Below are 12,291 nucleotides of genomic sequence, written 5' to 3' on the forward strand. Positions count from 1 at the left end.
TATCGGTGAGTACATATCATGTGAGTTCTTTTGAGACTGGGTTACCTCACTCAGGATGATATCCTCCAGATACATTCATTTGCCTAAGAATTTCATAAATTCATTGTTTTTAATAGCTGAGCAGTACTGCATTGTGTAAATGTACCATATTTCTGTATCCATTCTTCTGTTGAGGGACATTTGGGTTATTTACAGCTTTTGGCTATTATAAATAAGGCTGCTATGAACATAGTGGACCATGTGTGCTTATTATAAGTTGGAACATTTTCTGGGTATATGCTCAGGGCTGGATCTTCCGGTGGTACTATGTCCAATTTTCTGAGAATTGCCAAAATGATTTCCAGAATGGTTGTACCAGCTTGCAATCCCACCAGCAATGGAAGAGTGCTACTCTTTCTCCACATCCTCACCAGCATCTGCTGTCACCTGAATTTTTGATGTTAGCCATTCTGACTGGTATGAAGTGGAATCTCAGGGTTGTTTTGATTTGCATTTCCCTGATAATTAAGAATGTTGAAAAATTTTCAGGTATTTCTCAGCCATTCTGTATTCATCACCTGAGAATTCTTTGTTAGCTTTGTACCTCATTTTTTAATAGGGTTATTTGATTTTCTGGAGTCCAGCTTCTTGAGTTCCTTATATATATTAGATATGAGTCCCCTATCAGATGGAGGATTGGTAAAGATCCTTTCCCAATCTGTTGGTGGCCTTTTTGTCTTATTGACAGTGTTTTTTTGCCTTAAAAAGCTTTGCAATTTTATGAGGTCCAATTTGTTGATTCTGGATCTTACAGCACAAGCCATTGCTGTTCTGTTCAGACTTTTTTTCCCCAGTGCCCATATCTTTGAGGCTTTTCCGCACTTTCTCCTCTATAAACTTCAGTGTCTCTGGTTTGATGTGGAGTCCCTTAGTCCACTTAGACTTGAGCTTTGTACAAGGAGGAAAGAATGAATAAATTCGCATTCTTCTACAATGTAACCGCCAGTGGTGCCAGCACCATTTGTTGAAAATTCTGTCTTTTTTTTACTGCACGATTTTAGTTCCCTTGTCAAAGATCAAGTGACCATAGGTGTGTGGGTTCATTCCTGGGTCTTCAATTCTATTCCATTGATCTACATATCTGTCACTGTACCAGTACCATGTAGTTTTTTAATCACAATTTCTCTGTAGTACAGCTTGACGTCAGGCATGGGGATTCCACCAGAGGTGTTTTTTTTTTTTTTTATTGCTGAGAATAGTTTTTGCTATCCTAGGTTTATTGTTATTCCAGATGAATTTGTAAATTGCCCTTTCTAACTTTGGGAATACTTGATTTGGAATTTTGATGGGGATTGCATTGAATCTGTAGATTGCTTTCAGCAAGATAGCCACTTTTACTATATTAATCCTGCCAATCCATGAGCATGGGAGATCTTTCCATCTTTTGAGATCTTCTTCAATTTCTTTCTTCAGAGACTTGAGGTTCTTATCATACAGATCTTTCACTTCCTTAGTTAGACTCATACCAAGGTATATTATATTATTTGTGACTATTGTGAAGGGTGTTGTTTCCCTAATTTGTTTCTCACCCTGTTTATCCTTTGTGTAGAGAAAGGTCATTGACTTGTTTGAGTTAATTTTATATCCAGCTACTTCACTGAAGTTTTTTATCAGGTTTAGGAGTTCTCTGGTGGAATTTTGGGGGCCACTTATATATACTATCATATCATCTGCAAATAGTGATATTTTGACTTCTTCCTTTCAAATTTGTATCCCCTTGATGTCCTTTGGTTGTCGAATTGCTCTGGTTAGAACTTCAAGTACTATATTGAATAGGTAGGGAAAAAGTGGGCAGCCTAGTCTAGTCCCTGATTTTAGTGGGATTGATTCCAGCTTTTCACCATTTAGTTTGATGTTGGCTACTGGTTTGCTGTATATTGCTTTTATCATGTTTAGGTATGGGCCTTGAATTCCTGATCTTTCCAAGACTTTTATCATGAATGGATGTTGGATTTTGTCAAATGCTTTCTCAGCATCTAACGAGATGATGATATGGTGTTTGTCTTTGAGTTTGTTTATATAGTGGATTATGTTGATTGATTTCCATATATTAAACCATCCCTGCATCCCTGGGATGAAGCCTACTTGATCATGATGGATGATCGTTTTAATGTGTTCTTGGATTTGTTTTTCGAGAATTTTATTGAGTATTTTTGCATCGATATTCATAAGGGAAATTGGTCTGAAGTTCTCTTTGTTTGTTGGGTCTTTGTGTGGCTTAGGTATGAGAGTAATTGTGGCTTCATAGGATGAATTGGGTAGAGTACTTTCTGTTTCTATTTTGAGAAATAGTTTGAGGAGAATTGGAATTAGGTCTTTTTTAAAGGTGTGATAGAAATTGGCACTAACCCCATCTGGTCCTGGGCTTCTTTTGGTTGGGAGACTATTAATGACTGCTTCTATTTCTTTAGGGTATATGGGGTTTTTAGATCGTTAATCTGATCCTGATTTAACTTTGGTACCTGGTATCTGTCTAGAAATTTGTCCATTTCATCCAGGTTTTCCAATTTGTTGAGTATAGCCTTATTTAGTAGGAACTGATAGTGCTTTGGATTTCCTCATGTTCTCTTTTTATGTCTCCCTTTTCATTTCTGACTTAGTTAGGATACTATCCCTGTGCCCTCTAGTTAGCCTGGGTAAGGGTTTTTCTATTCTGTTGATTTTCTCAAAGAACCAGCTCCTGGTTTGGTTGATTCTTTATATAGTTCTTTTTGTTTATACTTGGTTGATTTCAGCCCTGAGTTTGATTATTTCCTGCCATCTACTCCCCTTGGGTAAATTTGCTTACATTTGTTCCAGAGCTTTTATGTGGGCTGTCAAGCTGCTAGTGTGTGCTCTCTCTAGTTTCTTTTGGCAGCACTCAAAGCTATGAGCTTTCCTGTTAGGACTGCTTTCATTGTGTCCCATAAGTTTGGGTATGTTGTGACTTTATTTTCATTAAACTCTATAAAGTGTTTAATTTCTTTATTTCTTCCTTAACTAAATTATTATTGAGTAGAGTGTTGTTCAGCTTCCATGTCAACATTCGCTTTCCGTTATTTATTTTGTTTTTGAAGACCAGCCTTAGTTTATGGAGATCTGATCGGATGCCTGGGATAATTTCAATATTTTTAAATCTGTTGAGGCCTGAATTATGAACAACTATATGGTCAATTTTGGAGAAAGTACCATGAGGTGCTGAGAAGAAGGCATATCCTTTTGTTTTAGGGTAAAATGTTTTGTAGATATCTGTTAAATTCATTTGTTTCATAACTTATGTTAGTTTCACTGTGTGTTTGCTTAGTTTCTGCTTCCAGGATCTGTTCATTGATGAGAGTGGGGTATTAAAGTTTCCCAATATTATTGTGTGAGGTGCAATGTGTGCTTTGAGCTTTACTAAAGTTTCTTTAATGAATATGGATGGCCTCGCATTTGGAGCATAGATATTCAGGATTGAGAGTTCATCTTGGAAGTGTTTACCTTTGATGAGTATCAAGTGTCCCTCCTTGTCTTTTTGATAACTTTGTGTTGGAAGTTGATTTTATTCGATATTAGAATGGCTACTCCAAGCTTTTTTCTTTGTACCATTTGCTTGGAAACTTGTTTTCCAGCCTTTTACACTGAGGTAGTGTCTGTCTTTGTCCCTGAGGTGGGTTTCCTGTATGCAGCAAAATGTTTGGTCCTATTTATGTAGCCAGTCTATTAGTCTGTGTCTTTTAATTGAGGAATTGAGTCCATTGATATTAAGAGATATTAAGGAAAATAATTGTTTCTTCCTTTTATTTTTGTTGTTAGAGTTGCGATTCTATTCTTGTGGCTGTCTTCTTTTAGGTTTGTTGAAGGACTACTTTCTTGCTTTTTTCTAGGGTTTCATTTCCCTCCTTGTGTTGGAGTTTTCCCTTTATTATCCTTTGAAGGGCTGGATTCGTGGAAAGATATTTTGTGAATTTGGTTTTGTCATAGAAGACTTTGGTTTCCTCCATGTATGGTAATTGAGGGTTTTGCTGGGTATAGTAGCCTGGGCTGGCATTTGTGTTCTCTTAGAGTCTGTATAATCCATCCACAATCTTCTGGCTTTCAGAGTCTCTGGTTAGAAGTCTGGTGTAATTTTGATAGGTCTGCCTTTATATGTTACTTGACCTTTTCCCCTTACTGCTTTTAATATTCTATCCTTTTTTAGTGCATTTGTGGTTCTGATTATTTTGTGTCAGGAGCAATTTCTTTTCTGGTCCATTCTACTTTGTGTTTTGTAGGCTTCTTGCATGTTCATGGGCATCTCTTTCTTTAGGTTAGGGAAGTTTTCTTCTATAGTTTTGTTGAAGATATTTACTGGCCCTTTACATTGGCAATCTTCACTCTCTTCTATACCTATTATTCTTATGTTTGGTCTTCTCATTGTGTCCTGGATTTCTTGGATGTTTTGAGTTAGGATCTTTTTTCATTTTTCATTTTCTTTGATTGTTGTGTCCATGTTTTCTGTAGAATCTTGTGCACCTGAGATTCTCTCTTCCATCTCTTGTATTCTGTTGCTGATGCTCACATCTATGGTTCCTGATTTCTTTCCTAGGATTTCTATCTCCATAGCTCTCTCCCTTTGTGATTTCTTTATTGTTTCTACTTCCATTTTTAGGTCCTGTATGGTTTTGTTCAATTCTTTCACCTGTTTGGCAGTGTTTTCCTATAACTTTTAAGGGATTTTTGTGTTTCCTCTTTAAGGACTTCTAGATGTTTACCTGTGTTTTTCTGTATTTCTTTAAGGGTCTTATTAATTTCCTTCTTAAAGTCCTCGATCATCATCATTAGAAGTGATTTTAGATCCACATCTTGCTTTTCTGGTGTGATGGTGTATCCAGGACTTACTATGGTGGGAGAATTTGGTTCTGATGATGCAAGTAACCTTGGTTTCTGTTGCTTCTGTTCTTATGCTTGTCTCCTGCCATCTGATTATCTCAGGTGCTTGCTTCCCTCAATATATCTGATTGGAGGTTATCCTTCTTATAGTCCAGGTTGATTCAGGATTTCTCAGAGTCCAGCTTTGTCTGTGATCCTATGAATCCAGGCTCCTGTGAACCTGGGATTATGAGTGTGTCTGAGTTCTTGGCAGTCAAGCTTCCTCTGAGACCCTGAGATCCTGATGTGACCAAGCTCCTGTTTCCCTGGGATCCTGGAATCCTAAGATCCTGGGCACATTACAGCTCCTGGAATGGTGTCTCCTCTCAGGACCATCGACTGTCTGGTGTGTTTGAGACCAAGGTATACCAGAACTGATCAGAAGGAACCCGAACTGCTGGTAAGGCAGGGTTCCCATGTCCTTCCTCCTGATGGCACAGACCTGGCATGATTGGTTTGGAACCAATGTTGTGTTTCACTCACCAGTGATCCTAAGATCACATGCAGAGTCCTCTGGGGACCATGGGGGTGTCCGCTGAGTTCGTGCCCAAGGTGACCTGGAACTGGTGCTGGCCTAAAAGGATTTGAGCCCCTGGCCAATCGGGTTTTTGGCCTCCCTCTGCTGGCACAGCCCCGTTGCAATTGGCTTGGAACCGATGTTGTGTTCCACTCACTAGTGATCCTATGTTTGTGTGGAGAGTCCTCTGGGGACTGTGGAACTGTCTGCCGAGTTCCTGTCCAAGGTGACCTGGTGCTGGTGCCTGAAACTGGGCTTTTTATCAGCTTATGTAATCTTGGTCTTTCTGGAGACTGTGGAGTCTGACACTTGACACAGGTTTTCAGTTCTCAGGAAACTAAATCAACACTGGAGCCAGCATAGTAATGCCCTTGGCTATAACTATTGATTTGTGTATATTATAACCAAGAGTATTCAAAATAATTTAATTCAAAAATTCAAAACCTATAATTAAAATATCAGATATATTTTGACTCCCAAATCCTAAATCTTTCTTTTGGGAACATGTTATCTTTAATACAGCAGGGATAGAAGGAATGAAATCATATGTGATGGGACATACCTGTAATAGCAACAATGAAGGCATAGAGCTCTGGGAGTACTAGTTAGTTTATATTGTTGTTCCACCCATAGCGTTGCAGACCCCTTCAGCTACTTCGGTACTTTCTCTAGCTCCTCCACTGGGGGCCCTGTGTTCGATTCAATAGATGACTATGAGCATCCACTTCTGTATTTGCCAGGCACAGGCATAGCCTCACAAGAGACAGCTATATCAGGGTCCTGTCAGCCAAATCTTTCTGACATATGCAATAGTGTCTGGGTTTGCCAGTCAGAATGGCTAAGATCAAAAATTGAGGTGACAGCAGATGCTGATGAGGATGTGGAAAAAGGGGGACACCCCTCCATTGTTGGTGGGATTGCAAGCTGGTACAACCATTCTTGAAATCAGTCTGGCGGTTCCTCAGAAAATTGGACACAGTACTACTGGAAGATCCAGCAATTCCTCTCCTGGGCATATACCCAGGAGATGTTCCAACTTGTAATAAGGACACATACTCCACTATGTTCATAGCAGCCTTATTTATAATAGCCAGAAGCTGGAAAAGACCCAGATGTCCCTCAACAGAGGAATGGATACAGAAAATGTGGTATGTTTACACAGTGGAGTACTACTCAGCAATTAAAAATAATGAATTCATGAAATTCTTAGGCAAATGGATGCATCTGGAGGATATCATCCTGAGTGAGGTAACCCAATCACAAAAGAACACACATGGTATGCACTCACTGATAAGCGGATATTATCCCAGAAAATTAGAATATCCAAGATACAATTAGCAAAACACATTAAACTCAAGAAGAATGAAGACCAAAGTGTGGATACTTTGGTCCTCCTTAGAATGGGGAACAAAATACTCATGGAAGGAGTTACAGCGACAAAGTTTAGAGTTAAGATGTAAGGAAGGACCATCCAGAGACTGCTCCACCCGGGAAAATATCACCTTTCAAAGTAGACTATGTGATAATTTCAGCTCATGCTGTATTTATTCACTTCTGAAATTTTATTAAAAATAATAGTATTACGGATAATCTGGTTTTTCTCTTCTCTTCTCTTCTCTTCTCTTCTCTTCTCTTCTCTTCTCTTCTCTTCTCTTCTCTTCTCTTCTCTTCTCTTCTCTTCTCTCTTCTCTTCTCTTCTCTTCTCTTCTCTTCTCTTCTCTTCTCTTCTTTTCTGTTCTTTTCTTTTCTTTTCTTTGGTTTTTCGAGACAGGGTTTCTCTGTGTAGCCCTGGCTGTTCTGGAACTCACTCTGTAGACCAGGCTGGCCTCGAACTCAGAAATCCACCCACCTCTGCCTCCCAATCTGAAGCTAGTTTTGACAAATGATTTAGAAGTTTGAACAGGCTGGAAAAACAATGTATGTTTCCAGTCTCACTTTATGCCTACTCCTCTTCATCATGCTGATAGTTTTATGCAGAATCACTATAATCGTCATTTTATACCATTAAGATAAGAGATTATATTTCACCCGGGAACTTCTGTTTTCCAGACTCTATAACTAATTCATAAATATTCATTTAAAGTAACAGTTTTATATAAGTAATAATCTTTCCCCTTGAAATCCACATTGACATAACCAAATGACTTGCGGCAATCGTGAGGACTTCTCCTACTAAACCAATAAAAAGGGAAAACTAATCTAAATAAATGTGCTGTCTCAGAGGCAAGAGTTTGAACCAAAAGACTTGAAACCCATGAAATAGATATATAGGTGTTTCTTAGTAATTCTGTATTGCTAATAAAATATAATATATTTTGCATATTTATGTGTGGACAATTAAAATATATTATGCTATATAGTCTTTTAATCAATTTATAATTTTTCATATTATTTTTCTCTTAATGTAAGGCAAATAAATATATAATTATATGTTTTCATCTAAATTTATCATGAAAAATCAAATAATAATCATTTTTGTTATAGATTTTGAGATAGAATTGCAATGAAAACTGAAGTTTTATATATTGCCTCAATAGGTCCTAATCTTTTGAAATATATTTGAAAGATTTATCAATATCTTATATTTAGATATAAAATATTGATAAATATCTTATATACTTATAAATTATAAATATCTTAGATCCTTATTAGAAAAATCCTTTGGTATTTATATATTTATCCTTCTAAAAGAACTAATACTCACAAATACAATGGTTTAGAATGAAAGCAAAAAAAAAATTCACTACTTGATCCAATCTGCAAAATAAAAAAGTGAGGATAAGAAGAATAAGTTGATGTGCCTCATTTTAACCTTTTGCATTCTTTCACATTTAGCAGTTGAATGTTCTTGTCATTATATTATTGATTATACCTGTGTATTAACTAATTTTTGGAATCTAATCATCTCATTTCCTTTTGCCTTATTAACCTATGTTTGTATTCAAACCCTGTCCCAATGTGTGTGTGTGTGTATGTGATATGTACACATACTACACACATACTCTCTTTCTTCTTCTCCTACAGCTATTTTGTGACAGTGAAGAAGTGATACACAACACAGAGAGTGTGGACTGGGAAGACAGAACTGTTCCTGAAACATTGGTTGGAAATCTGTTCCATTCAAGGATTACCAGTCCTCTGCGTCTGTTTGTTAAACAGCCTCCAGATCCAAAGCCATCATATGCAGACAACACGAAAAACTTTTGGGATTGGCTGGCAAACATAACAGAAATTCAGGAGCAACTAGCAAGAACTAAAAGACGGCCAATAGTGAAGACAGGAAAATTTAAAAAAATGTTTGGGTGGGGTGATTTCCACTCTAACATTAAAACTGTCAAACTTAACTTGCTCATCACAGGAAAAATTGTTGATCATGGAAACGGAACATTCAGTGTTTATTTCCGACACAATTCAACAGGTCTGGGCAATGTTTCAGTGAGCTTGGTACCTCCCTCTAAAGTAGTAGAATTTGAAATATCCCCCCAGTCTACCTTGGAGACTAAGGAATCCAAATCTTTTAACTGCCATATTGAGTATGAAAAAACAGATCGGGCAAAGAAGACCGCTTTGTGCAATTTCGACCCATCCAAAATCTGCTACCAGGAGCAGACTCAGAGTCATGTGTCCTGGTTATGTTCCAAACCATTTAAGGTCATCTGCATTCACATTATCTTTTACAGTGTTGATTATAAACTTGTACAAAAGGTTTGTCCTGACTACAATTACCATAGTGAGACACCATACTTATCTTTTGGATAAATCTTTTCTCCAATAGTAATAGAAATGAAATATTCATGTCACTTTACCTAGAATGCTCATAAAACAGTGCCAGATTTCCATGGCAAAAAAATCCTTCTATTTCTGGCAGTGGACTGCAATTCCTTGTCCAGATTTCAAATTTTAAAAATATATTCAAATGTGAAGTGCATCTGTTTTGGTGAGAGTAACCTGATCTAAAACGTTAAACTGACTGAAACCAGCATTTTCATGTAAGATGGTAACATTCTGGAAATATTGCTTCTCTGTAAGAATCATGAGCAGTGACCATGTGTAAAGGGAGAAACCAAATTGTGTATGCAATAAGCACTGCTCTTCAAATGAGCCTGCCTTTGAAATGCTTTGTAAGGTTTCCTTAGAAAGAGTAGGTTCAGTAAAGTAACTGAAGAAATGGTATTTAAGAGATGGGTTGTGTTTTTCTGGTGTTGAAACCTTTTTAAAAATTACTATCTCTTGTTGCCAATTTTAATAGCTACAGTGTCTCAAGAGAATCAAATACAATACCATCTGAGCAGTCTGAGTAGAAAGTGCTTGAAGCACTTTACTATTATGACTCTCATTTGAGTGGTATTGGAACATACCATTTAGGTATTAGATATGCAAATGTGGATTTAAGTCAACTCAACAATCACGAAGATGATATTTTTCAATGTTGTGGGATTATTTTTTAAATTCTTATTCATATGAAAGTTTGGGACTTCATTCCATTATTTAATAGTCCAATTTTATATATACATTTGTGGAACAACTCTGAAATTGAAAGAAAGTATTTCTGGGCAGAAAATTCCACAGTCATGGGTTCATTATATGTAAGGCCTCAGATTAGGTTTTCCTTGTGTTTGAGTAATCACCAGAATGAGACTAAGAATTCTGTGTGGAAATAATGAGTTATATTTCAGTATTTCTAAATATTAAGTGATTATATTTATAATGTCTGTATTACTGAGCTTTTGAGATTACTTTACTCTCAGTGTACTCATCTTCGAGAAAAGTTGAATGGCCATCTTTATGATGTACCCTGGCACTGTATGAGAACAGATAAAAGGAAAAAGACTGATAGGACTTGAGACTTGTGGTTATTCTCCTCTAGTAGATATTAACTTCTATCTGACTTCTCATCTGTACAATGTTAAACAAGTAAAGTATTCAAATAGGACTCATAGAAGGTAAGTCCTAACAAACAAATGCGCTCTTGTCACATTGTTCAGAAAGTCTACAGCTCTGTTCTCTATTTTACATTCCTATTCTGTTCTTTTCTTGGAAATAACTATAGTGTCTTATTTTGTCTTTTGTACAGGTTGTGTTAGGCTTGTATATGGTAGTCCGTCCATGCTTGGTATTTCTCCTTTAAGATCATTTGGTGCTTGATTTTGTTGTTGGTAAATAATATTTTGAGACATCTTACGTTCATCTAGAAACATGAATACAAACTAATTATTGTAAAATATATGTGAACATATATACTTAGGATTTTCGGTATACAAATGAAGTATGTGTGCATTTTTATGTAAATAAAATAATTTACAAACTCTGCACATAACTTTTGGTAGTTGTTTTTTAAAGAGTTTTTTCCTTGCTTTTTTTTTTCAGAGTTCCCCCCCTTTCCCCCCTCTGTGTGTGTGTGTGTGTGTGTGTGTGTGTGTGTGTATGAGTAAGTGTGTGATTATCAATAAAATACAAAGAATATCTTTGTATACACATTAAGTAGGACAGGAGGCTATGAAGATTGTAGAAGAAAGGTAATTCATGAAAAGCAGATAGCAAATGGTCTGATATCAAGTATCAAAAAACCTATAGGTGCAGCTGATGTTCTGATTGTGTTATTCAAAACATAAGATTAGATTTTAAATTATCTGAGGTCCAAATGCTAAGAGGTATAAATATTTCTATGCAAATATATAAATTGAAAATCAATTTTTACAATTTTTTAATTCAAGCAGGATTTGTGATTTTTATCAAGTTTCCCACAGGTATATTTTTAAAGTGTTGTAAACTATATGCTACATCAATTTCTAAGTCATAACTTCATTTCAAATTATATGATCATCAGTGATGGCACCTGGTATATTATCAGTCACACTCCATTTCAATATGCAAATGCATATATTCCTATAAAAATCATTGTTGGAGATACAATTTGCAAAACACAAGACAATCAAGAAGAGGGAAGACCAACGGGTGGACACTTCATTCCTCCTTAGAATAGGGAACAAAATACCCATGAACGGAGTTGCAGAGACAAAGTTTGGAGGTAAGACGAAAGGATGGACTACCCAGAGACTAACCCACCTGGGAATCCATCCCATAATCAGCCACCAAACCCAGACACTATTGCATATACTATCAAGATTTTGCTGACATGACCCTGACATAGCTGTAACTTGTGAGCCTATGCCAGTGCACGGTAAATACACAAGTGGATACTCATAGTCATCTGTAAGATGGAACACAGGGCCCCTAATGGAGAAGCTAGAGAAAGCACCCAAGGAGCTGAAGGGGTCTGCAACCCTATAGGTGGAACAACAAATGAACTAACCAGTACCCCCAGAGCTCGTGTCTCTTGCTGCATATGTAGCAGAAGATGGCCTAGTCGGCCATCACTGGGAAGAGAGGCCCTTGGTATTGCAAACTTTATATGCCCCAGTACAGGGAAATGCCAGGGCCAAGAAGTGGGAGTGGGTGGGTAGGGGAGCAGGGTGGGGGAAGGGTATAGGTAACTTTCGGGATAGCATTTGAAATGTATATAAAGAAAATATCTAATACAAATCATTGTTGGTTTTTAGCAGAGTTTAGTAAATGGACATTAATATAAGCAAGTAGCTGATGAACTACAAACTGTATAAAAATAAAGAAATAAACGCTTTTAAAATTTAGTATTAAACTAGAAGACAAGCTAATAACCAAATATGAAGTGTGTAGGCCAGCATTAGCATAAGAAGAGTACTTCAAAAAGGGCACTGTTAGCTGCCATCTCTATGTGTTGAAAGACAGTAATACTACATCTCCAAAAGAGCAAATGAAGCAACAAGTCTAGCTAAAAGGCCTTTCTACTGATTCCTAAGTAGACAGTTAATTCAACAAATAACTAC

The 12,291-nt window shown here is 36.9% G+C and overlaps 1 protein-coding gene across 2 annotated transcripts in view; it reads left to right on the plus strand.

Moving 5' to 3' along the window:
• The window catches only part of Nxph2 (neurexophilin 2), an 80,741-nt gene extending 69,994 nt beyond the window's left edge, over positions 1-10,747 (plus strand). The window contains exon 2 of one of the 2 annotated variants that reach the window (NM_008752.2): positions 8,450-10,734. In NM_008752.2, the coding sequence (NP_032778.1) occupies positions 8,450-9,184 (735 nt within the window). In that variant the 3' untranslated portion in view covers positions 9,185-10,734. Of the gene's footprint in view, positions 1-8,449 lie in introns of both variants that reach the window. The other variant, XM_011239035.3, reaches the window with a different exon arrangement.
• The last annotated feature ends 1,544 nt before the right edge of the window (positions 10,748-12,291 follow it).

The sequence above is a fragment of the Mus musculus genome, chromosome 2, assembly GCF_000001635.26.
Source record: "Mus musculus strain C57BL/6J chromosome 2, GRCm38.p6 C57BL/6J".
Classification (NCBI taxonomy): domain Eukaryota; kingdom Metazoa; phylum Chordata; class Mammalia; order Rodentia; family Muridae; genus Mus; species Mus musculus.